The sequence below is a fragment of the Aotus nancymaae genome, unplaced genomic scaffold, assembly GCF_030222135.1.
Source record: "Aotus nancymaae isolate 86718 unplaced genomic scaffold, 86718_ANA_hifiasm-v0.15.2.pri h1tg000004l, whole genome shotgun sequence".
In the NCBI taxonomy this organism is placed as follows: domain Eukaryota; kingdom Metazoa; phylum Chordata; class Mammalia; order Primates; family Aotidae; genus Aotus; species Aotus nancymaae.
In genome coordinates this window covers 12,943,373-12,970,095 of record NW_026988415.1, presented here as the reverse complement: position 1 = coordinate 12,970,095, position 26,723 = coordinate 12,943,373, and the positions used below count along the sequence as shown (strand labels likewise).

General features: G+C 39.7%; 1 protein-coding gene across 3 annotated transcripts in view; it reads right to left on the bottom strand.

Moving 5' to 3' along the window:
• Positions 1–26,723, bottom strand: part of ARHGEF6 (Rac/Cdc42 guanine nucleotide exchange factor 6) — a 111,764-nt gene that overhangs the window by 64,078 nt on the left and 20,963 nt on the right. For all 3 annotated transcript variants that reach the window (XM_012472315.3, XM_012472314.3, XM_012472316.2), the window contains 4 exons: positions 15,087–15,171; positions 12,816–12,940; positions 11,204–11,405; positions 595–665 (listed from right to left, as the gene is read on the bottom strand). In XM_012472315.3, coding sequence (XP_012327738.1) covers positions 595–665; positions 11,204–11,405; positions 12,816–12,940; positions 15,087–15,171 — 483 coding nt within the window. The remainder of the gene's footprint in view (positions 1–594; positions 666–11,203; positions 11,406–12,815; positions 12,941–15,086; positions 15,172–26,723) is intronic.

Here is a 26,723-nt window from a genome sequence, read left to right as displayed (position 1 = left end):
TGATGCAATTTCTTGTTCAAACAGGAATTTATTTTGAGTATTGCACATATCCTATTTATAGCTAATATATTTTGACATATCTGTTTAAGCCAGAGCCATGCCATTCCTCCCACTGTGCCAAAGGGCAGTCTTCCTTTTGGGCTCTCCTCAAAGGATGATAATATTCCAGAGGATATAATAATAAAGTCATTAATTCTAAAGTAAAATCACAAAATGCAACCACTTAAAACTTATTGCATTATAGGAACTTGGAAATTCACCTTCTAAATACCTCATAAGAGTATGTCTAACTGATGAATTTCACCATAATTCTTATATATTAACCAATTTCCATTTCACTGTTGTTTAATAGTGAATCTGTGCTCTGAATTTGTGCTACCTTTGAATTTTTCAGCACGGGAGATGTAAGACCTCTAGACATCTATAAGAAGCATATAAGTAGAAGAACCCCACTGTAATGCGAATGGCATTGGACTCATGCATGCAAGTTTATTCAGTCTTTCCTTTGTGTCACCTCAACACATCAATGGTTTGAGAAGTGAAAAAATTCCATATAGAGTCAAGAAAATTTTTATTCATCATCTGAACACTTACCACAGTATAATAATTCTTGGTAAGTGGAGCAGTTTCAAATCCTTTGACGGCCTTGGGAGAGAGAGGTCTCTCTGTGAAAAAGACATTTAGATTATGTTAATATCACAGAAGTCTACGATGAACATTTCATAACATGGGTCAAGTAACATACTATAAAGATTCCCAGTGGAAGGATCAATGGAGGTTTGGAATATATACCAAAAAAAATTGTTAAACATATATGTACTTTGACCTAAGCACTTAACTTTCACGATACAGATCTTTATATACTTCAGCAAAGTGATATATATATATATGCTGTTCAATGCAGAATTGGCTATAATAGCAAAGAACAAGAAACAATACACATGTCTTCCAACAGGAGGTGCGTTATATGAACATGCAGCAAGAAATTGATCTTTTCACTGGGAATCTTTATAGTAGTTTCACATTCCTAAACAAGTGAAACTACAACTGTGCTAAACTATAGATGGTCAAAGTTAGATCTTCTTGTCTAGACCCCTCAATTTCCGAAAAGAGGAATAAGCCAAGGAATTAAGACCTAACTAAGAAATAGCAGAGCCAGGGCAAGGACTTTACTCCCAGTTGGGGTTTGTCTGCCATCTCCATTCAACTTATTCAAAACAGATATGCAAAACCAATACTAACAAATGTATACAGATAATTACCAACTTATGATGGTTCAACTTATAATTTTTCAACTTAACGATGGTCCAAAAGCGATACACATTCAGTAGAAATCATACTTTGACTTTTGAATTTTGACATTTTCATGCCTTGGCAAACTAGTGTGTACATGAGCTACTGAACGCTTTATTATAAAATATGCTTTGTGTTAGATATTTTGCCCAACTGTGAGCTACTGTAAGTTTTCTAAGCATATTTAAGGTAGGCTAGGCTAAGCCATGATGTTCAGTAGGCTAAGTGTATTAAATGTATTCATAATTTATGATATTTTCAACTTATGATGGGTTTAATCAGCATGTAACCCCATCATAAGTCAAAGAGCATCTGTACTTATAACTTTCAATTTATTATACAAGTATAATAAAATATAAATAATGGTAACCATGCTTTTCTTGGATCTGTCTACGATGCCAACAACAAAATAATCAGAAGGTTTAACTCAATGAAAAGTAGCAGAAAATTATTCTCTTTTAAGTATAATTTTAATATTATTCCATTGCATTATAAAATGCTGTCCTTCTTCTACCTAAGTTAATCTTACTTATTAAACTCATGACTAAAGGAAATCCTAGGACATTCCTTCTTTAAAAAAAAAAATATGAGACAGTCGTAATAAATTTTTAGCAGTGTCACTACATAGCATCTTTCCTACCTGCATTTTCTCCTTTGCTTCAATTTGTTTTATATTTTAATTTTAACTTGATATATTGTATGCTGTTTTAAACCCTTTCTAAAGTATGATGCAGTATAAATAACCAAATAATAATATATCATCAGACCTTGATTTTTTAAATAACGTTTTTGAGTTATAAATCTATTGCAGTCCCACCCCCAAAAATTTAAAATACAGAACAGAAAACAAAACCCAGCAATTATCCCATCACCTAGAGCTAACTATCATTTAAACTGTTTTTGAAGTGTGTCTTCCCATTCTTTTATGTATGTTTGTGAACACACACACATGCACACACTCTTGGATCTTTCTAACCTTAACCTGCAGTTTTATAATTCTCCTATTACAATATTATTTTATAAATATTTTCCCATTTAACCTTGATTTTTAATTATTATTATATTGGAATATCCCTAATATTTATTTCATATTTAATAGCTTTTAAGACATATTATTTAATCTTTACAACAACCCTGGCAGGCAGACTATCTTCTCATTTTACAAAGGAGGCCACTAAGATTTAAGGAAGTGAAGTTAGTTGTCTCTGGTCATGCAGCTAGGAAATGACAGAGCAAAGATTGAAGCCCAGGTATGTCTTGACAAGAGCCTGTGTTCCTAACCAGTATGATACCCAGAGATAAGGCTACTGAAGGCCTTGGTTAATGGCCTGGGCAGGGGTTCCTGCTGGAGTTCAGAGGGGCTACCAGTTTGATCTGGGATGGTTAGAGAAGACCTTGCTGGGAAGGAGGTACTTTTTCTGGCCCTGAAGGGTAGATGGAATTCAAACAGGCAGGGAAGACAGTATGGAGTTTTCTTTTCAGGGAAGATTTCAGGAACACAGACTGTTCTTGTAACAGTGAGTTATCCAGGGAGGCCAGGTTGGGCAGAGTGAAAATAAGGCAGAAAAGTAGCAACGAGGGACAATTTTGTCACTCCCCAGTGAGGACAAGTGGGGCATAACCAGTTTCTGGAAGCTTTATGCTAGCTCAAGATCTACCTGGATCCACTGGGGTTCATAAGGCTTTACTGGAAAAATGTCGGTGCTATCAGAAATAAAACAGGGGATATCACTCCAGACCCTGGAGATAGAAAAAGGATAATAAAGGAGTACTACAAACAACTCTACACACATAAATTTGACAATTAGGTGTGAAATGAACCAATTCCTCAGAAAACAAAAACTACCACAACTCACCCAATATGAAACAGATCATTTGAATGGCCTTATAATTATTAAGGAAATTGAACTTGTAAATTTAAAACTCTTAAAAAGGAAATATCCAGGCCCACAACATGTCACTAGAGAATTCTATCAACTTTTTAAGGAAGAATCAATACTAATTCCATATAATGTCACACAGAAAATAGAAGAGATCACCTCCCAAGTCATTTTATGAAATCACTAATACACTGACACCAAAACCATACAAAGGCAGTGCAAAAAAGAAAACTGCAGACCAACATTCCTCATGAATATAGATGCAAAAAAATTAAGAAAATATTAGCAAGTAGAATTCAGCAATATTTTAAAAGAATTGTGTACTATGGGATTCATCCTAGGTTGGTTAAATATTTTTAAATCATTAATGTAATCCATGATCTTAACATCCTTAAAAAGAAAAAAGTCACATGATAATATTAATCAATGCAGAAAAAGCACTTAAGAAAATTTAACACCCATTCGAAAAAAAGTAACTCACAGAAAAAAATAAGAATAAAGAAGAACTTCTTCAAGTTAGTAAAGTGCATCTACAAAGCCTACACTTAGCATCTTACATAATGGGGAAAGACCGAATGCTGAATGCTTTCCCCCTAAGATCAGGAACAAGGCAAGGATGCATGCTCTCACCACTATTAATTCAGCACAGCACTGAAGTTCTAGCTCTCTCTGAGATCTTGGTCTAGGATGGGGAATTAACACAAAGAACAGAAGGGAGACACATTTGGAAGCATAAACTTGGAAAGTCTAAAAAAAATGTAGCCCTTGCAAACAACTGGCCCCATGAAACACAAGAGGGAATGCAAAGAGAAAAACACCAGCACTATGACCTCAGTGACAGTTTCTAGCGTCTTGTTCCTCCTTTGCTCCCCGCCCCCAACCCTACTACTTCTTACTCCCGCCATGTGAAGTACTCTCTGAAACCCACACTCAGCAGCATGGAGAGAAGAAATGAATATGTGGAGGTTCCGAGAAGACAGTTCAGTCCCTGGGGGGGATTCAAAGTGCCGAACTAGAATGAACATGAAAATGTCAACATTTTAGGTGGTGTTCTAAGGCCATGAGGATATTGGGCAATCCAACCAGTGAGGGTAAAAATCAGTCAATATAGTGAGGAATTCCGATGGATTGTTTGTATAATACATCTCAAACAACAGTGTCACACAAATACAGGCATAAGCAATCCTCCTGATCCTGACGTAAAGACCCCTTTCCAATTAACTTTTGATTTTTTCTCTTCCATTGCTGGTGTACGCATTACTATTGCCTGTTGGTGGTGATAGGACAAAAAGAAATCTAGTGACAAATAGGCTCTCTGGACAGGAAACATCTATGCGATACACCCAGGGGATTAAAACAGGAAGTCTAAATATAAAGCTCAATCCTAGCTTCACTTCGTACTGAGCAGGCAGAGTGATTTCTTAATCTGCCTTAATACAAATTTAATTAACCATGTACCTAATCCCCTCAATTGATATCTATATTTACTGCTAATGAGAAGTTTTAGAAGAAGGATTTAATGACCTCTTAATTGAATCAGTGGGAGAAAATAGAATTTGTTTAAAATATCTGCTCAATCGCACTTGCCTCAATAATTTCTTGGCTTAAAAATTTTACCAGGAAATTTTTAATGCAAAGTCTTAACAAATCCTCAACCTTTCTAGGTAATAGAACAGAGACAAGAATTTAAAAAAGGATATAGTTACCATTATGTTACCAATGTACCGGAAGAAATTACTTTGATGTATAAATAACAAGTTACCACTGATTTTTAAAAGAGAACAGAAAATTGTCAAAGCGGCTAATTTTCTTATTTATAATGTATCTGACTCAAATGAAATACAAAAGCAAAGCCCCTTAATACATGTTCTGTAACTTATTTAATGACTAAGTTGTGAATACATGTATTTTTCATGAACTTAGATCCTTGAAAAAAACACATTTTTGGTCAAAATGGGGTTTATTTTTCTCATATAATGGGAAATCCAGAGGCTTCATGATGTCACCAATGTCCAGGTTCGATTATCCTTGGAGACAGGTTTTTATCATCATGGTCACAAAAACTTACTCTACTTTCAGTCACAAGCTCATGTTAAAAAGAGATGTGTGCGTGCGTGTGTGTGTTTGTTTTATACTCAAGTAATCTATTGCTTCACTTTCTGTGGTATTAGGTGGGTGGTTCTTTATGCTACATGACCTCTGAAATCAGCCTCTTCTCAAAGAGCAGGAAAAAGCTATCCCCAAAACTTTGGCCATAATTATCTCTAGATAAGAGCTACAGTGGAATCCAAAACTTAAAATGTCACTCCCCAAGGGCAAATTTACCAGAGCACAAAGTGCTCTTGTCAATGACAGGCTCAAGGGAGGAAAACTATGCACAGTACTCCCATGGCACCACAATCTGCAGGGTGAGGACTGTATGGCTTTGGGCTTGTTTTGTTTTGCTTTTAAGACATTACAAAAGAATGTGTAGTATCAGGCTAAATGTCCTCCAGCCTTCCAGGCTGCCTGTATGAATTTGTCAGAATGACTGACTTATTCGAGTGCCCACAGCGTTATATGTTTGACCCAGCAGTAAGCAGACTGAGTTCGCTAAAGTTTTTTAGTTCCATGCCTGATTTAACTTTATAAATGGCCTAAAAGGTTGTATAGCAGTGGAGTTTAAAACTCTATGTTGAAGGTTTCACTACATCACTCTTTTCAAACTCCTTAAAGACAAATCTTTCCTAAGCTTATACATCAGCATGGAGTTCACTGAAAGAAATAAAGGGCGCAGTGGCTCATGTCTGTAATCCCAGCACTTTGGAGAGCCAAGGCCAGAGGATCGCTAGAGCCCAGGAGTTTGAGACCAGCCTGGGCAACATAGTGAGATCCCATGTTAAAAGAGAGAGAGAGAGAGAGAGAGAGAGAGATATTAATTAATTAATTAATTAATTAAAAATTGACAAGTATTTTCTAGCCCAAACATAACACGACACAGAATTTAATTTAAAATATGCCTCGGCAGCATCCTACATAGGTTTTGGCTTACCCACTGTTTTGTGGTGGTGGCAAGAATTGGGGTAGGAAAGAATTCAAGTCAACAAAGATTTATTAAGCACCTACTTTCCCAGCAAGACATTTTTACTACCTGAAGCTAGTCCCTTCCATTGCCCCTCAAGCTCACTCTGCTCAGCCCTACCACAGAATCTTCATGGGTTTTGTTTCCCCTGACCAATCACTATGATTTAGATTGTTGTCGCCTCTCTTCTGGGCCTGTTCACAGTCTACCTGTGTTTCAGTGTTCAGCTTAAGCCTTATCTCCCCCAGGAAGCCTCCCCCAACCTGTCTCTAACACTGATGCTCTGCTATATATTTGACACCTCATCATCCACTGACCTAAACTGTCAGTTGCCTCACCACCAGCTCTTATCTGTCTCCTGTGCTCCATAACCATACTGCCAACTACCTGCTAGAAATCTTCGGACCTATGACTCGGCGCACCTCCACTCAAATGCAAAACAGTTCATCATCTTCCATACCAATCATCCCCTCAACACAGACACACACAGAGACATGCACACACAAGTTCTGTCTCCTCCTATCTTCTCTATTAACAGAGTTCAGCACATATCAAACATTTCCCATGTCTAAAGCACCATGTTAGGCACTATGGAGACAAGACGGCACACAAAGATGAGTAAGATCCCCTGACTTCCCTGTCGGATGAGTTATGTTCCTCTCTTGCCCTCCCACCTCTCCATAGCATCCTGTATTTAGCTCTATCACTAAACTTATATTGTATTCTAATGATGTCTTCCTACACTAGAGTATGAACACCCTGAAGGCAAAAGCCATGCCTTATGCTTCTCCACCACACTGGTGTCCAAGACAGAGATTGACACCCTCATCAAGAGAAATCAACCTTTGTCATGAGAAATGAACTTTTGTGGGCTGGCTAGGTGCATGACACTGCATGCCATTAAGGGGCTCACCATCAAGCTGGACGCCTAGACTTGGTATTGTTCTCATCTGTCCTCTTATCCTCAAAATGAATCATCAGCAAGTTTTTAAAATTTTTAAATAAAATTTTGAAATAAAATTTCAACAGTATATACTGCATCCATCCACTTCTCTTCCTCCCCACCATCCCCAGAGTAGTCCATACCACTATTCTAATCGCCTGGACCTTAGCAGTGGCCTCTGCTGGTTTCTCGACATCCTTGCTGGTTATCCCCACCACTTCCCTGCAATCCATCCCCCACACTACCTTCAGAAACCACAGTATCCCTTGCTTAAAACTTGACATTGACACCACCTCTTAATGTAGCTCCAGCTCAAAGTCCCATTCTTTCTCTTCATACACCTGATTCTCAACCCGAATCACCCCACCGCCCACTCTAACTTCCATGCTTGAACTTAAAAATTCTCTCTAATCTTCTTCTACCAGTCAAAAGCTTCTTCTGTCCTTTGAGACCCAATTCAAGTGCTTTCCCACTCCTTATGTTATTGTTAATCAAATTGTTTCTTCACTGTTCCAACAGCATCTTATTCAGTCCTTTGTCTCTGTTACTTACTCTGTCCTGGCCTGTTAGTTAGTTGTGTACAGACCTGTGTTGATTACTAGGCTATAGGGTCCTAGGGGATGGGGTCTATGAGGTACAGATTGTTACAGACCCCCTGAGTGCCTAGGAGGTATTCAGTGAACAAGCTGAACAGAGTTTAATTACCTGCCCTGTAATATTCATTCATTTTACAAATATTTACTGAGCATAAACAAAACAAACAAACTCTCTGCCCTTGTGGTACTTACATTTCTAATGGTAAAATATAAACAGTAAATGAAATAGATAAGTAAATTTGTATTATGTTAGATGAAGAAAAATAATAAGCAAAAAATTTAAGCAGGCAAAGGGGATAAAGGGAGCAGGGATAGGGTTAAATTTTCTCCTGGGTACCAGGAAAGGCCCTCCTGTGAAGTGGACAAGTGAGTGGACCTGCAGGAGGTGAGGGAGCCAGCCGTGCTGATAGCTGGAGAGTGCTCCAGACAGGGCGACAGCAAGTGACGCAGGAGCCTGTCTGGCACAGGCAGCCAAGAGGCCAGTGTGGCTAAAGTGGAACGAGCGTGGGGAAGAGAGATCAGAGAGGAGGCCAGAAGGGCAATGGAAGGCCAGATCCTGGAGGGCCTTGGAGGCTATTGTGATGACCTTGGCCTTTTCTTTTTTTGAAATGGGGGGCCATGACCCAAGTTACATTTTTTTTTTTTTTGAGATGGAGTCTCGCTCTGTCACCCAGACTGGAGTGCAGTGGTGTGATCTCGGCTCACTGCAACCTCCGCCTCTTGGGTTCAAACTATTCTGCCTCAGCCTCCCAAGTAACTGGGACTACAGGCATGCGCTACCATGCCCAGCTAATTTTTGCATCTTTAGTAAAGTCAGGGTTTCACCATGTTGCCCAGGCTGATCACGAACTCCTAACCTCAAGTGATCCTCCCATTTCAGTCTCCCAAAGTGCCAGGATTACAGGCATGAGCCACCATGCCTGGCACCAAATTACATTTTAAAAGAATTACTCTGGCTAATGAGTTTAGACTGGATTACAGGAATGACAAAAACAGGGGCAGATATGCCAGTTAGGAAGCTAAATGAGAGAGGTTGTTCTGTACACCACTAGTTCCAAGCCTTCCCTGACTAGCACTGATTTCCTGGCCCAAGCAATGCAGACCTGTCCTTGACAGTTGGGTTAGATGCTTCTAAGGGTTGCCTAAGTGTTCAGATCAGAGCTGCAGCTTGCCACATGAGTCCTAAGCTAAGTCCTAAACCAGAGAGAGTAAAAGAGAAATTTTAAAAGAAGGGTCCTAAGACCAGGACAAACAACCTGGGGCCGTCTATAAGGGAGTGGGCAGACTGCTACAAGGAATCACAGTGAGGGACATTATAAGGAGGGTCATCAAAGTGAGGGTGTGCTGTTCACTTCCCAGGGCCCGTCAACAGTGCTTGGGATTCCTGGACAAAAGTACTGCTCTTTTAGTTTTGCAGATGAAGACACTGTATCAGTGAATCTGGAAAATCATTTAGGGATCCTGACAACAAAATCCTATCAATTGAAAGATGTAGCGAGAGGTAAAAATTGTCTGTGAATATCATCAAAACCCAGGAAAATCCAGGCAAAGCCTGTGGAAATACTCCAGGGCTCAACAGAAACTTCTTGATTCCCAGTAATTAAAAATGCTAAGAAGTCTCCATATAGGCATATAATTATAAATCTGTTAGTAAATACATACCATTAAAGGAGCTACCCCTTTCAACCCAGCATAGAACACAGAAAAGTGTCCAAAGTAATTGTATCTTAAACACTTTAGGGAAAAGCTCCTAACTCTGGTTATCTGGGGGAGGGTGCAAAGAGAAGAGGAACTTTCATTATCTACATTATGCAGCTGATCCTTGAACAACATGGGTTTGAACTTGGTGGGCCCATCCCACTTAAACACGAAGACAATGAAGATGAAGACCTTTATGATGATTTACTTCCGCTCAATTAATAGTAAATGTATTTTCTCCTTTTTATAATTTTCTTAATAACATTTTCTTTTCCCTAGCTTACTTTATTATAAGAACATAGTATATAATAATATAACATACAAAATATGTGTTAAGTGACTGCTTATGTTATCAATAAGGCTTCCAATCAACAGTAGGCCATTAGAAGTTAAGTTCTGGAGGAGTCAAAAGTTATACATGGATTTTCAACTGCATGGGGGCTCAGTGCCCTTAATGCCCATGATGTTCAAGAGTCACCTGTATATTTCCATAATGTTTCATTTTACTTACAGTGAGCCTATAATTTTGTTAATTAATTAATAGTATCAATTTTGAGGCATTAAAAAAATATCTACAAAAGAAATAAGGTACTGAGGAGCTAACCACTCAAAGAGACCTTGTGTAAATATTTTTGAAAAGTGAAGAGACATAATAATGTGAATAACTAAATGCTGTTTTATGTGTACTGTGGCATTTTTATGTATAAGGGTTTGCTGGTTTTTTTGCAATATCAGCAAAGCCTACCTTCTTAAATAATAAAAGGCAAGTGAATTATCAAAAAACAAAACAAAACTCTAAGGAAAACTGCTGAAGAGTGGCCAGGCACAATGGCTCATGCCTGTAATCCCAGCATCTTGGGAGGCTGATGCAGGAGAATCACTTGAGCCCAGGAGTTCAAGACCAGCCTGGGCAACATAGGGAGATCCTGTCTCTACAAAAAATTTAAACATTAGCTGGGTGTGGTGGCTCACACCTGTAGTCTCAAACACTTGGGAGGCTGAGGCAAGAGGATCACTTGAGCCCAGGAGGTCCAGGCTGCAGTGAGCTGTGATGGCCACTGCACTCTGCCTGGGCAACAGAGCAAGACCCTGTCTCAAAAGAAAAGAAAAGAAAAGAAAGAGAAAGGAAGAAGGAAAGAAAGAAAGAAAAAGAAAGAGAAGACTACTGAAGAGCAATTCCATTTTATTCTCTGACTATTGTTACGAAAAAAGGTAAACAGCTAGCAGTATGGAGTGAGTTTCTGGCAATCTTGTTCACAATCAAAGTGGCCAGACAGCTTCCTGTAGCCCTATCATTATTCTCTCTCATGTCTGAGGCATTTAGTCTTAGGTCTGCTTACAGGACTTAGGGCTAAGAAAAGGAAGTTAGCACATGGCCTTATTATTGTATTCTGCCATGATAAGTTTGAGAGTGGTGAGAAGGACTATGTGCTGTATTACATGGGCTAGAATTGGTAGACATAAATGGATACAGTTAAGGTGGACCAGTTGTCTGAGCTTTGAATTCCTTTGCTTTGTTAATTTTTCTGCTGCCTTAATGTAATCTAAATACAACTTTGTTTCAAAATATGTAATCACAGATTTTTCCCAGCTCTGTTCTACTCTTATTTTTGGCATACACATACAAGTATAAACAGTTTCTGCTAACCAATTAGAACTACACATTTTTCAGTAAGAATACCAAGAAAGTACAAGAGTCGCAATCGAAAAGGCTTTTAAAAACTTCACTTACCACTGGATTTAATTTCGCGGACGTAATTACTAGGGAACCAGCCTGTTCTCCCATTTAATGTGCCTTCCCACCAGCCTCCTTCTTCAACTCGAGTGACGTAAATGATGTCTCCCTTACAAACTGACAGTTCATCCTCATTAGTCTGCTTAAAGTTGAATCTTGCTTTTACTATCAACTGATGACTTCCATTTTCCGTCATCTCCTAGAGAAACAAAAGCCACACCAGATTAAGCACTCTTCTAAATGAGACAGGGGTAGAAATGATATGGATTTAGGCAAATAAAGTGGGGTAAGCCAAGATAAAACCCCAGATCCATCTCAGTCCTGAGTTTTCAACTTAGGAGTCGATGAATGGTCTCAGAGGGATTAGTAAATCCCTCAAAACAGTACGTAAACTTTTGCATTTGTGAGAATGTGTATTTTGAAGCGGGTCGTAACTTTCATTTTTCTCTCCACACCCCTCCCCATTATCTAAAGATATCTATTTAACTGAGCCAGGTAACAAAGCAGAGAGATAAGCTATTCCACCCTGCCTCTACTAAACACGCAAACAGTCCACATAATTATATGACCAAGATGTACTAACCTACCCTCCATAAAATCTGCCTCCCACCTCCTAATTACAAAGGAGATCTTAATTTGGCTAAGACTTATTTATGTGCAAAGATCAAATACCCCATAGTTGCCTAAGTCAGAAATTCTTTTCTCCATTTTTTTATTTTCATACATTTAGGAGGTACAAGTGCAGTTTTATTACATGGATATATTAAGTCAGGAGTTCTTCACCTGTCATGTATAAACCGGACTTGCTTTCTGAGGGTCACAGACCCCTTTGAGAATCTGATAAGCACAACAGATCTTTGTCCAAATGAGTTCATACACATGAGCTTTTGTGTACAATTTGAGAGGGTACCAGGGGTGTAGAGCCACAGTGTTCATCCGCTTTTCAAAGGGATCTGTGATCTCGAAGAGGTTAAGAACCACATATTCAAGTGCTTTGGAAGTAATAGGTCACGATGGCTTACTGCAAGTGGGTGGCTATTGACAGGAAATAAAGGTTTCACCCAACGAGCAGAAGATGAGGCATTTCCTACCAAAAAAAAAGTTCCCAATAAGACCAAGTGCAAAGGCAACCAGGAGATCCCAATATAGAAGTTCATCATAGGCCGATATTTAAAATCAGGTCTTCCTCATTAGGAATGGAAAGAGAAAAATAAAAATGACAGTAGTAATGAGGCTACCAATCAATATTTATTGATTGCCTATTATGTGTCAGGAACTGTTCAGTTCTAATAAAACAAAGGATAGGGAAAATAACTGCCATCAGAAAGTAACCATAGTAACTTCTATTTGCATAGCATTCTCAGTTAAATGACATGCCTGATTCTCATAAGGGGCAGAGCTGGAGCTTCAATCCGGATTTTTGCCCCACCACATGCCTTTGATTTGTTCCTTCGGGCCAGCCCGAATTGGTGCTCGGTTTATAATTAGTTTTCTCAGTGATGCCCAAAACAAACCGGATGGCTGTCTCACCACATATGGAGATGCAACTAGGATATCAATCTAATTTTATGGATTTTAAAACAGACGGAGAATTGGGGACTATACTTACCACTGTCTTTGACTGCCTTTGCAGCCCTGAAGCTGTGCTAGAAACTGCTCCCTGTGGGTTTGTCTGAGAAGTATTAGCAGCACTAAGAGAAGAGGAACGTCCACATGGTCTTTCTGATAGCTGATCTGTGAAAAGAGGAAAAGGCATGTTAAAGGAACCACTCAGGTCAGAAAAACATGTACCACATAACATTATTTTTCACGGGATATTATCAGAGGCATCCTGGCTATAATTCTAGCTGTTATCATTATGAACATGCCAAGTGTATTTCAGTCCCCCTTCCCTTTTTGTTGGCCAACTTCCTGTTCTTAACCTTACTGGCCATCGTGCTCCAGTAGAATGAAAAACAGCGACAGAACCACATTTTCTCTTAACCCATTTCCCTTCAACTCTTCCCTCCTGAACCAGTTGCAACAGTATGCCCTGTTATCCAAGGCAGAACTATATTGGGTACCAAACAGCTGTTTGTGGCTCTTATTACTTTGAAATATTTCAAATTTCTCTCTTTGTTTTTTGGCCCATAACTCAGTGGCTCATTTCTTACACGTAACAATATGTGTGGCATATATAATGTAAAATCTCCCTGATGTGTGTGGGGTGGGGTGGAGAATGAGAGTGAGAGAGAAGATGTGTTTGGGGAAGATGCAGTCTTGACACTAGAATAATTTTTTTTAACAATCAGATTCAAGAGTCTTCTCTTCCTTGAAACCTTGTGAAATTCGACCAGGCCAGAGCTGAGCTGGATGTTTTCAGTTTGTTGAGAGTATACAAAAGAGAGGAGCTGGCTTCTTGACAAATTTAAATAAGGGTTCTTTTCCTCTCCATTTATTTTTAAAAGATATAAACTGCAAAAGTCTAAAGCCCAAACATTCCCTAGGCGACAAGCTCAGTATCCAAGTAATTTCCTTGATGCTGTGGGTTTTAACTTTCACCTCCTTGTATTTTATAAATATCTGTGGCAAGGGAAGAGACTGTAAAACTTGCTAGGAGAGTTTGGCAAAGGAACGTATAATTTGTGTGGCATAATGTTAGAATTACACGATCCTCCCTGACTAGAACTGGATAGTTGTCATGTGCGTTAAATATAGTTACTTGAATTAGCTGTACTTTCAGCTATATGCCTTGCAATAGCTCAAAAGCATTTTCTTTTTCCAAATAGCAAAAGAACAACTTTGGAAAAGTATTTTTACATGTATTGCTATTATATACAGCTCTTTTGACTAAAACTATAATTACTTGATAGCTTCCTAGATGTTCCAACCTATTTGGCACTGGATTATATTGTCTGCTCTTGTCCTCTAATTGTTTCATGTGGGTAAGTTGAGTCTCCTTAAATAGACAGTAATTGTCTCAAAGGCAGGGACCATAGCTTTGACATTTTTTGTAGCACCTGAGGGTGCTGGGCACACAGCCTCTTGACTCTCCAACAGTTTGAGCAACAAGCCTCATGCCTGGGCATAAGGGCTCTGCAGTGAGTTAGATATGGGTCTGAATCCCAACTCAGCCACTAACTTTCTAGTTGGGCAACCGTGGGCCTGACTTTCCTTATCTGTAATATGGACTTAATAATAATAATACCTACCCCTAGTGTTGTTTCAAAGACTGAATGAGATCACCTGTGGCTCTTATGACAGCCTAGATCCAGGGTAAGAGCTCAAAGCATTTTAAGTATGATTATTACTACTCAGCTGTTGGTAAAATATCACAGAAGGATTGAAGTTACAGTCTAAGTGTATCATCATTTTCTTCATATTTACTAGCACTTATATTTAATACCTCTAGTGGAGTGGGTGTTAAACATTTAAATAAAAGATATTATTTTCACTCCCTATGAACCCAGGATTTCATTTTTGGTGCAAGGCTACTGAGGGGTTCCTTTACGTGGACAAAGGCATACGGAAAACAATGAGAAAAATCTGCCTCTAATGAGGAAAGTGAAGTGACGGCTGTATTTTGTAAACTCCATGAAAAAGGGAACTGGTCTTCCATTTTCTTTTCTGTTTTGTTATATTCAGTTGGCTATTCAAGAGCTTTGAATGAAATAGTTTCTTGGTTCTTATCATTATGTTAGGATCTATGATAGGTATGTTTTAAATCCTAAGCCATGAAAAAATTCAAGCATTTGACATTTGTTGGGGCTGTATTTGGGGGAAGCAAGGGGAAAATTTGCATCAAGAGAACAATTCTGTTCAGAGTTGGCTCCTAGGGTAATCAGAAACACATGGATTCAAAAATATCACCCAGAACACTTAAATCACAAGCCTGGCTTACCTTCTGTTGCTTTGTTGACAGCTAAAAGAGTACTCAGAACCTTGGAGAAATTGACCCCTGAATAAAGGTCATCAGGATCAAATACCTATGAGAAAGGAAAATTGAAACCGTGAGACACTACAAGTATTCAACGCAACAAACAAAACTATCAAAAGGCCACTTCCTCTAGCTCTCCGGAAAAAAAAAGTGTAAAAGCCAAGAGACAAACCTCCCTATACCTTTGGGAGAAATGAGAGAGGCAGCTGAGCCGCCTAATGACATGTGGCGGGCCATCAGTGAGTCAGAGCAAAGCAGTAATGGGAAATGAGAGCCAAGCTGAGAAGGCAGCGCCCACCAGGAAATGAACAGCGCATACTCAGTCCCACTCTTCTGACCTGAATGTATCAATAGTTTCAGCCCAATTACAGGAAGCTCATATGCATGGGTTGCAATTAATGCCCATCACCTACAGAATATCCTCAACAGTCCACAAATAAGGAGGTGGAGCCTTTTTGACATGCTTGCATCTGTACAGTTTATTAGTATACTCGGTTGAGTGACTGTCAGAAGTGCCTTTTTCTCTGCTTTCCTTCCTCCTCGCTGCCACCCGCTGCATCCCAGCTGCCGAGGATCCCAATTCCATTTTGCCTAGACTTTCTGCCCAGGTCTGCCTCTTGCTCCCAGCCTCAGTTCTCAGCTTCTGCTGCTTGACCCTCCCTCTCTCAGCTCATCATGAATTCGAGAATTTGCCTGCCTGGGCCTATGGACTCTTCCTGGCTTTAGATGACGTTTCCAGATATGACCTCTGGCCTGTCTGATACTACTCAACTCTCGGCAAAAACACATTAAATAAATACATTTCACTTTGCCAGTCAACTGTCAATCTGATATGCTATTGTCCCCAGTGAAGATACCAATCAGATGTTCTTGTTTTCAATACAATTTAACTGTTATCTTTGAAATGTAGTCAGTGTGTTAAAATGTATTGAGTCTCAAAGATGTATATTTGAAATTAGAAGTATTCTCATGTACAGGTACAATCTATTAATTTTCCAGCCAACAATGTAAATATGCTTATCTGTAGGTAACCAGATGCCTACCTTCTGGATGGAAATGCCCTTTCTAAAAACATTTTGTTCTAGGATGTCTAGAAGTCTTTTGAAGAAAACAGATTGCATCATTTTTTTCCCCAAATGGGGTGATGGAAATAAAATGTACCTTTTCATATGAGACATGATTGGTAATGGACCTAGGATTCTGAAGGGTCTGTCTTCCCATTGGGTAGAGCCATTTGTTCCATTTTTAATCTGCATATTTTCTGGGACCCAAATCAAGACAAATTTCTATCTTTTTGGTACATGTTCTTGAAAACCTATAATCTGTTTTTAGAATGAAAATATATAATAGCAATTTTTCACATTTTAGGGGGTCAATAAAGATACATGCAAATACAAGCCTACACAAGTCTGCCTATTCTAGGATTCGCTGCTTTATTCATTTAATCCATGAATGTTTTACATTCTAAGTTAAAATGACCAAAAAGCCCAGTTGCATCTAAAAATGAGACATCAATATATTTCTGGTGAAAGAGTAATGCTAATATTACTAAAGACTTAAACAACAACACAATCCAAATATATCTCTGAATACGGCAATATAAAATTCAAAGTTTTCCAGAAATACATTGACAAGAGTTCTGTTTTAGTTTGTTGAAGCCTGGGTGAACAAGAGGCAATAGACTAGAGAGAGTATCTAGTATCTGAGGGGATTCCAGACTTAATGAGTCTCCCTTACAACTGGATCGACTGGGAAAATGTTAGTGACATGTATGCCAAAATAGTAGCAAAGCAAAAAATTCACTTGGTTTTAGCCCATCAGTCCTAATGGGAGTGTGCATGTGGATACATGTTTTGGGTGGGTGTGGTAGAGATGAGTAGATCTAAAATAATAAGCAGAAGTTAAATATTAGCAGAATATGGCATGAGGGCAAAAGTTGTGATAAAAACTTCTCCCTCTGGTTTTAGTTGTTCCTTATCCAGGGTTACTAAATGCCTGTACGTGGCAACACCGTATTATTCATTTGTACAGGTACTTGGCTGATTTTGAAAATAAACTGATCGAAAAACGAAATGTGCAAAAAACAAGAGTCATAGTCATTGCATCTGCTTGAGGGAAACTTCCTGAACAGTGCCTGGTTCTCTTTTGAGAAAACCCCAATATACTCAAGTTTAGCCATGGATACTATTCTTACTGAAAGCCTATTCTAAGGCACTAGAAACTACACAGGAAGGAGTTAGAAGAAGCCTCTGGGAACTGCTAGAGAAGACAATGCCTAAGTATTATTATTTCAGAGCAGCTGGAGAATCAGATACAACCATAAACACCCTCCACCACACTATACACTTCTAAGCTCCAAATTGAACAATATTGAAAATTCCACCCAAGATCTTTCTCCCTTATGAAAATGGAAATATTATCTGGAAGGATCGCAACATTTTCAGCCACTATCAACCATTTATATCTTAGTGAAAATGAGAAGTGTGAAACCAAGTTTAGAGATGATGATGTGGAGAAAGACCAAGGGCTCTAGTCCCCAAATAGGAGAAAGCAAAGGAGAATTCCAAAATGTAGAGAGGATGTGAGAAGAGCAAGGAAAGGCAGATTACAGTACAGGCCACTTTACTAGGACTAATCTCACTCATTTTATACATCCAAAATAGAGAACCAACTCTCCTTTCTGTCTGCAAAGCACTGGAAACTGTTAAAAAGGTAATGTAAATTTGCACATTTATGCTGTATGTAATTTTCCAAAGTCATTTTCAGTGAAATTTTTCAAAGTCAAAGTCGAATCATGCCAAAGTCATGATGATACTCATCTTCTAGTACTCTGTGCAGGCCTCACTACCCTGTTCAGTGTCTCTGGTTTGTGACTGAGTCCCCCCAGATTAGCTGAACTTTCTTTATACCTATTTTGGTGCACAAAAAAGCCAGTTAGTTCCAGTTGAATCCGTGAAGGTCAGATGAACAGCAGGATTCCCTCTCTCCATTCATCTTACCACTACTGTGACTCAGACAAGAAAAAAGTACTACCTCTTACATTACTGCTAGGTGATGTCAAGGTATCATTCCTGCAATCAGATGATGCAAGATTCAAATCTAACAACAATAAAAACATTTACTCTAAGCAATAGGACAGAGAGGAATTAAACTTTATTAAAGATTTTTAAGTATTTACGTATAGCAAACCTAAGTTGCATTTCTACATCAGTAGATGAAATCAGACATTTAATTTTTAAATGTTTCCCCACAGCTTTTTATTCTAGATATCCACAATGACAGCAAAACCTATTTGCAAACCACTAAACAGCAGGTGTTAATTGTGAATTACTGGAGATCTGCCAGTATAAACTGCAAGAAGTTAATATTTCTAGCATTACAAATAAAACCTTTTGGAGTAGTTCTCAGTTTCAACATGTATGCTATTTTATGACACTTTCCCTAAACTGAAAAAAGCAAGGAAGCATATGAGAAGAAACTTTCCCAACTCCCTGTTCCATTCCCTCACTTATCTTATAGCTACTATATACTGATTTACTGAGCACCTGCTATGTTCCTGGCACCACACTTGGACATTACATACATATTGCTATGGTCTGAATGTTTGTGTCCTTCCCAAAATCATATGTTGAAACCTAATCACCAGTATAATGATACGTGGAAGTGGTGGCATTTAGAGGTGATTAGATCATGAGGGCATAGCTCTCATGAATGGGATTATTGACTTTATCCAAGAGGCCCCAGAGAGCTACCTTGTCCCTTCCACCATGTAAGGATGTAGACAGAAGGTACTGTCTATGAATGGGGAAGCAGGCCCTCACCAGGATACCAAATATGCCTTGAACTTGGATTTCCAGCCTGCAGAACTATGAGAAATACACATCTGTTGTTTATAAGCTACCTGGTTTATTGCATTTTGTTCTGGTGGTCTGAACAGCAGACTAAGATACAAATATATTTTTTTCTTTGCATTTGATTCTTCCTGCAAGCTCATGATGTCAGTACAGTTATTTTCCCCATTCCACGGATAAATAAACTAAGACTCACAGTGGTTAAGTCACAGGGCAGGAAAATGATGGAGACAATAAAGACATAGAAGAAAGTGCTCTGAGGGGCTCTGTAGCCCTGCGTGCGTGCTTTATGTTTCCATGAAACACAGAAAAAAAATGAAAAAGCAAAGGCTGGGCACGGTGGCTCACACCTGTAATCCTAGCACTTTGGGAGGCCGAGGTGGGTGGATCACCTGAGGTCAGGAGTTCAAGACCAGCCTGGCCATCATGGTGAAACTCCATCTTTAAAAAATAAATAAATAAATAAATAATAAAAATTAAAATTAAAATAAAAAAATGAAAAAGCAATCTGTAAGTTTGTATACAAAAAGAAATCCTTTGCCTCTGTCAATACAAGTAGCATCTGTGTCATGTGCATAGAGTTTGTTACAGCCTCTAAAATGATTAATATAACTAATCACAGCAAAGAGAAATCTTCTATATTACAAGACTGTCTCTGCAGGGGCCTTGCCTAATTCCTGTGCTGTCCTTCCCATTTCAAGGGTCAGCCTTCACCACCCAGGAGGCACTTGGCCACATTTGCCAGAAGAGGGGAAAAGCTGCACTAAGCTCCTCCTATTTATTGAACCAGGTCTGCCTCGTGAGCCATGGTCCATATTTGTGAGGTGCTGGTCTGGTATGAATCCAGCTCGTGATTACAGAACCAAGCTAAATCATCTGGGCACGTGCAATGACACCTGGCCTCCTGATTTTCTTCACATCATGCTCTAATTACCTGAGTTAACCAGTCACATAGCAGTGTAGCCACATCTTGGCTAAGAAAAGAAGACATACCCTATCCTGGTTCAGATAGGGTAACTGGTCATTTTTAATGTCATGTGGTTTCAGTAACACCCAATCATCTTCTATTTAAAGGTCATTTAAGGTTGGGGATGATTATAATAGGCTCCATTATTCAAGAGTTAAAAGTCTAACCAAGTGAAAAGCAAGTGATTCACTGGGACCACAAGGACATATAGCTTATATTTCAAGCCCGTTTTTTTTTTTAAGATTCTTAATAGGAACATTCCTGCTCTTCCTTGTTCTTATCGCTCTTGTTGAACAAAATCTTTCTGTTTTTTATTGTACTTTAGGTTCTGGGGTACATGTGCAGATCATGGAGGATTGTTGCATAGGTACATACATGGCAAGGTGGTTTGCTGCCTCCATCCCCCGTCACCTATATCTGGCATTTCTCAGAATCTTAAATTAACTTAGCTCATCTTGAATCACATTCTCTAATTCTCAGAGCTGAGCACACTGCCTCTGTTAACCCCTGAACTTTGGCGGAAATGTCATTACATAGTGCAACAGAGCAAGCAAATCTGAGCTGCTTAGTCATATTTCACTGGGTGGTACCGCTCCTGCCTCTGTGAATGTGATCTGGGATGCATGCACATAGCTCCTACTAAAAGCAGTCACAACGTCAGCAACAAATAATGCTCTTAGCTCAGAAGTTGGATTCATTGCCCAATGGTATTCTACTTACTAGAATATAGTGGATGGCATTTGTACTCTGCCTGGTTTTAAATAATAGCTGTTCCTATTTGATACAGACAAATCCTGCTCTCAACTCTTATTTCCTTCCTTTCTCTCCAAGATCTAACTTGTGCCTGTAGCTGAAACAACATACAGTGTATTGGAAAGAGCACTGATGTGACAGTCAAAAGACTTTGACTCCAATCTCAGCTTTGTCACTGTTGAGCAGTTGTGAAGACCTTAGGAAAACAACACTACTTTTCTGAGGCTCCATTTTCCATCTGGAAAGTGTCTTTGAGCAAAAGAGCTCAGTGAGAGGTCTTGTGGTCCATCATCTGAATAAGAACTTTCAAAGGCAGCATCTTGGCTGGGTCCCCAAGGCCCATAATCTGGTCTTCAGTTCTCAAGGCTCTTGAGAATGGACTCACACCAGCCAAGCTCACAAAAGGCCAGTGCATAAACCAAAAGGCCAATTTCTTAATTTTTACTAAAAATAAATGAAGCACTAAGAAGACTAAATGCTCCCATTTTGTGGCCAGAGCACTCCCAATAGAGAAATCACTATGGTAAGCTAAATTATAATCAAAAATGTATTGAGTACTACAAAATCAGAGCAAAGAGAGTCTATGATATTGCGGCCTAACATGATTATAACCTGTTTACAAGCTGATTTTTCAAAACGTCATTTTTAAATGACCTATTTATAAATTCTGGCTTTATCTTGCTGCCACTGCATCGTGGCATTTGGACTGATCATTGACAGCTTTAACTCTATGTTTTCTTTTTGGCTCTGTGGATTTCTATAAAGTCACTTTACATAACTAATATGGCCTCCTGGATTACTCAAACCTCATAGAATCCAGAACCAGGAAGTTCAGCTCCATAGAGCGCCTATGACAGAAGGCAAGATCTGAGCTTGCTCCCTCACTCTCCATTTAAAAGTCATCAAATCTCATTCCTGATGGCCACCTCAGCATCACCATAGGACTCCCATTCTTCCTTGTTAGCACTCCTATAGGGAAGAATCCCTTTCTCTGTAAGACAGATTTATCTTTAGTTGAGTATTAAGTGTTCAGGAAAGAGGGGAATGAATGAGGAACAATATAGGCATCTTAGTGGGGGCCAGTCACAGGATTTAAAAAAGGGAGAGCAAAAGAGAACAACTTATGGCTGGGTGCAATAGCTCACGCCTGTAATTCCAAAAGCTTGGGAGGCCGAGGCAGGTGGATCACTTGAGTCCAGGAGTTTGAGACCAGCCTGGCCAATGTATCTAAAAATACAAAAATCAGCCAGGCGTGGTGGTGGGCACCTGTAATCCCAGCTACTCGAGAGGCCGAGGTAGGAGAATGGCTTGAACCCAGGAGGCAGAGGTTGCAGTGAGCACTCCTGGGCAACAGAGAGAGCCTCCGTCCAAAGAGAGAGAGAGAGAGAGACAGAGAAACAACTGGTTGAGAATGATCTCACTAAAAAGAGAGCAGGCAAGAAGGAAAGGGAAAGATGAAATCTCTCTCCTTAATAGCGCTTGCCAAGCCTAGGACAGGAAGCAGGAGGCCTAGACTCAGCTGCCTCACAGTCAGCCAGCCATTGTGGCTTGGTCCGCTCCGGCCCCTCCTCCTGTGCTCCTGTCACCAGAGCCTTTGCAGAAGCCACACTGCTTGCCAGTTTTGCAGGGTGGGGTGGATGGGTGATCCCTCAGCTGCTGGAGCATCTGTGTGCCAGACCTGAGGGTGTCTTTCCCAGTGCCCCCACCCTCACCCCTTCAGAAACGGGGACTGACTCTCTAGTGTTCCAAATTGGAATGCGGAACACATTTTCCCAGAGACAGCATCACACCTGCCACTTAGTCTCTGTGAGTTCTATAGTTCAGCCACATTAAGTATTCAACAGGCTGTTGTGGGCCGGCCAGAAAAATAATCACCGTGTACAGCCTTGTTTCTATGGGAAAATGTTTTCTGTGTCCCTAACAATCACTTAAAAATGAACTTTTGGAAAATAATTTGTTTTTATATTGAAGAGTGGCCAGGCATGTGTTCCCAAATCAATGTCCAACATCCTTTATGCTTTTTCCTTGTCCCATTCATATAAAAGATGAACAAACGCCCTAAACATTCAGGGTACTATTTATTTTAGAACACTTCATGATGAGAGAATCAAGGTAAATATATGAAGTCTATGAAAATATTCTCAGAAATTTCAGTAGTCAGCAGCTCCTCCCTGCCTAACAATCCAGGCAGTTAGAGAGGAGCCTCACCTATGGAGAGAGGGTTCCCTCAACCCCTGCTTTCCTAGCAGCTACTAAGATTTAGGGTAGGAGTCTCAGAGCCTACCAGAATGTACAGCACAGACTGATGGTAAATAGCCACACACACAGACTAGGCAGAAACGAGGGCCATGAAACACAAGAGCCACTGCTATTCGCTTTCAGCAGCAGCCCTTCTGCTAGTATCACCTGTTGCTATCCATAATGTCCTCACCGACTTACCTTCATGTTTCTTTTTTCCAAACAGCTACAACTTTACAGTCTGTAGAGATGTTGTACATTTAAGCTCTCAGTGGTCTATCAGCCCAATATTCTTTATTCATTATGCAGGGGTTGGGATTAGTCCTGAATTTCTGATTAAAAGGCAGGCTCTTTGAAGTCCACATTCCCCCACAGCCCTGGCCCCAATATTCAACATATAAGAAATACTTGATAAATAACCATTCATTTGTTGATTAACATGATGCTCTGTCAGAGAGACTTAAGGATAAATTATGCCTAGAACATAAGCTCCATGATGCCAATTTTTTTTCACTTCTGGATCCTCAGTGTCTAGATGATCGCCTGTCACATAGTAAGCACTCAATAGATATATGGTTAATTAACGAGAGTTTAGATGTTCTCATTAATAGATGATTAGTCATAATTGAAGAAAAAGCATTGCAGAAAGTATAATAAACTCAGAAAGAGATATCACTTAGGAAAGAAAAAACAATCTCCGTGCAATTTTCCAGGAAACATGTATCATCTAAAATTAGAAGTACCTGTACTCATCAGCAAAATTAAGCCCTGGGACCATGAGGTGACCAAAGTGCTTCAAACGCTATAGTTGTTAATTTTTTAAGTTGTATGCTGAGTGTGGACAACATCCGCAATTGCTTGCCTGTCCCAGGTAATAGAAATTCCTCTAAATGCCATCACAAAGCACCATGACCTCTCATTACAGAGAAGAGAAGCTGCAAAGAACCATGGGATTTTACCGGTTTTCTGGAATTGGTCATATTTTAAACTGTTTTTGTCATAAAATTGAATAAATGGCAAACACTACAAGCCACCCTCTCCTGTTCATGCCCATGCTCTAAAACCAGCTCCAACTCACAGCCAGAGCACAATGGGACATGGCAAAGCAACTCACCAGCAGCAAGAAGGGGTAACGTGTAATTGGAAAGACTAAAATTCACATGCCCCAAATCCTCCTCACACTAGCTAAACTTGGAGGAAAGGATGCGATGCCAAAGTTATTATTTTCTCTCTTTACTTAGAGATTACCTTCCGTCATTCATTTGGCAAAGACTTTGGCTCTTCCTGTTTACATATCTGTGTGATTCACTTTTTCAAAAGTACGTCATTTTCAGAGACACTCATCAATGCCTAACAGACATCAATTAATTAATGAATCCTGCTCCAACTGAATCTTGCTCCAACTTATTCCAGAAAGGATTTGCACCTAGGAAACAAGCTAAACACTGTTAGGTGGGCATTCAGGAGCTCAGATCTCAGAGGCATCAGAAATGGTGCTTTTAGTTAGCACTCATGTCTCTCAAAACACAGCAAAGTCATCCAACAAAAAGCCTAATATAACCTGATATCAAGTCCACCCTCTTCAGACTGACATTCAAATTTCTTCTCAAGGCCAGGTGCAGTGGTTCATGTCTGTAGTCCCAGCACTTTGGGAGGCTGAGGCAGGCTGATCACTTGAAGTCAGGAGTTCAAGACCAGCTTGACCAACATGGTGAAACTCTGTCTCTACTAAAAATACAAAAATTAGACGGGTGTGGTGGCACACGCCTGTAATCCCAGCTAGTGGGGAGGCTGAGGCAGAAGAATCGCTTGAACCCAGGAGGCGGAGGTTGCAGTGAGCTGAGATCGCACCACTAGCCTGGGCAATCTAGCCTCTTGCACTCTAGCCTAGGTGACAGAGCAAGATGCCATCTCAAAAAATAACAATAAATAAATTGAAAGTAATTTCTTCTCAAGCATCTCTAGGATGGACCTTAGTAGGCCCATTGTTACTCACCATCATCTCCTTATATGTCCCAGAATCTTCTTTCTTCACTGTGCCTCTCTCTGACATTTATACTTCTTCAGAAAGTTCCCACAACCATCTGAATGCTAGCTATCCTTCAGGGCCCATCCCAAATCACTCCCTTCCATGGTGTTTTCCCCAAACACTATGCCTCAGTACACAACAGGCTTCCTGATTTCTGAATTCCTCTTGCATTTAGGCTCTAGATTCTGGAACCACTAACTTGGACACGTAAACATACACTGCTATATGCTGTTAAATTCCACTCTTTCACACACACATGTTGCCTCTGTCCAATAGGCAGGAGCCCACAGTGCCAGGCACGGTGCTCATTTTACAGACATTGAACAAGTTCTTGCTAAATGTCAGTCTCCTCTCCCATCTAAAATTCAAACAGGTATTTCTTCCACCACAAGCACCAGAAGAGAGGAGGAAAAGGCCATTTTTTTTCAAGTAGAATTTGATAAATCCAGGCTCATGTATTTTCTATCACCTGGTAAAAATAAATTCTTTTTTTGAGGAATATGAGTGAGAGAAGTGAAGAATGCTGGCAACGCATTTACCTCACCAAAAAGGAGTGAAGTCACTGCCTGGGATCACTTTGGAGAAAGTCACAGTTAGAGAATCCTCACATGCAGAGCTCACACCTTGAAAGCCCAGTGAAGGCAAGAAAATTTCCGTCATATAAGAAATAAGAAGTAGCCTGGAGACTGGAAAGGCAGAAAAAGGCTTCCATATCACATCACAGGAGCTAGTATCTCACACTTTTAATTTTCTTAATTTTTAAGAAACTTGAAACAAGTACTCTAGCTTGGCATAAAGTAACGCTATGTTAGGCGAAACCCAGCTTTCTTTCTGTTCTCATTTTTACCAAAGAGTCATTTTTATGAATAAAAGTCATCTCCTGCCCATCTACATATAGACTCTTAAATATGCAAGCTGTCTAAAATGAAATTTTAAAAGTTCACTTCCATTCAAATACCCATTCCTTATCCATTCAATAAACATTTATTGAACACCTGATGCTCAGGCAGTAATACATAAATTTGTTTTAAGATGAGAAATAAAAAGAACACTATATAAAATTTGGTAAATGAAGTCACCCACAGGTAGACTAACCCTAACACCATTTTCTATTCTGTTGTCTCTACTTGAAGGTGATTTTCTACTCTCGAATCAAGATTTGCCCTAATATACAACACACTCCCAAATACCAGTCCTTCTTCAGATAATGCAAAGTGGTTATACTAACAGTGCAAATGCTTATTTCCACTATCACAATGTATATTCTCACAAAAAAATCGTTAAATTTTTGTTAGTAAAAGATTGCAGTCTCCTGATTTGCGTATGTTTCTCAGAAATTATTAGTACATATCTCTATTTTGCTGGAGACCTCCACATGAAGAACATGCAAATTACTGTTCAGGCTTGCTTTACAGGCAGGGCTTTTCATAAACGATGCTTGACACCTTAAAGATGGCTCTTAAGGCTGGCATGGTGGCTCACACCTGTAATTCCAGCACTTCGGGAGGCCAAGGGGAGCAGATCACTTGAGATCAGGAGTTCGAGACCAGCCTGGCCTACAAACCCTGTCTCTACTAAGAATACAAAAATTAGCCGAGCATGGTGGCGCATGCCTGTAATCCCAGCTACTGGGGAGGCTGAGGCAGGAGAATTGCTTGAACCCAGGAGGCGGAGGTTGCAGTGAGCCGAGATCGCACCATTGCACTCCAGCCTGGGCAACAGAACGAGACTCTGTCTAAAAAAAAAAAAATACCTCTTAAAAT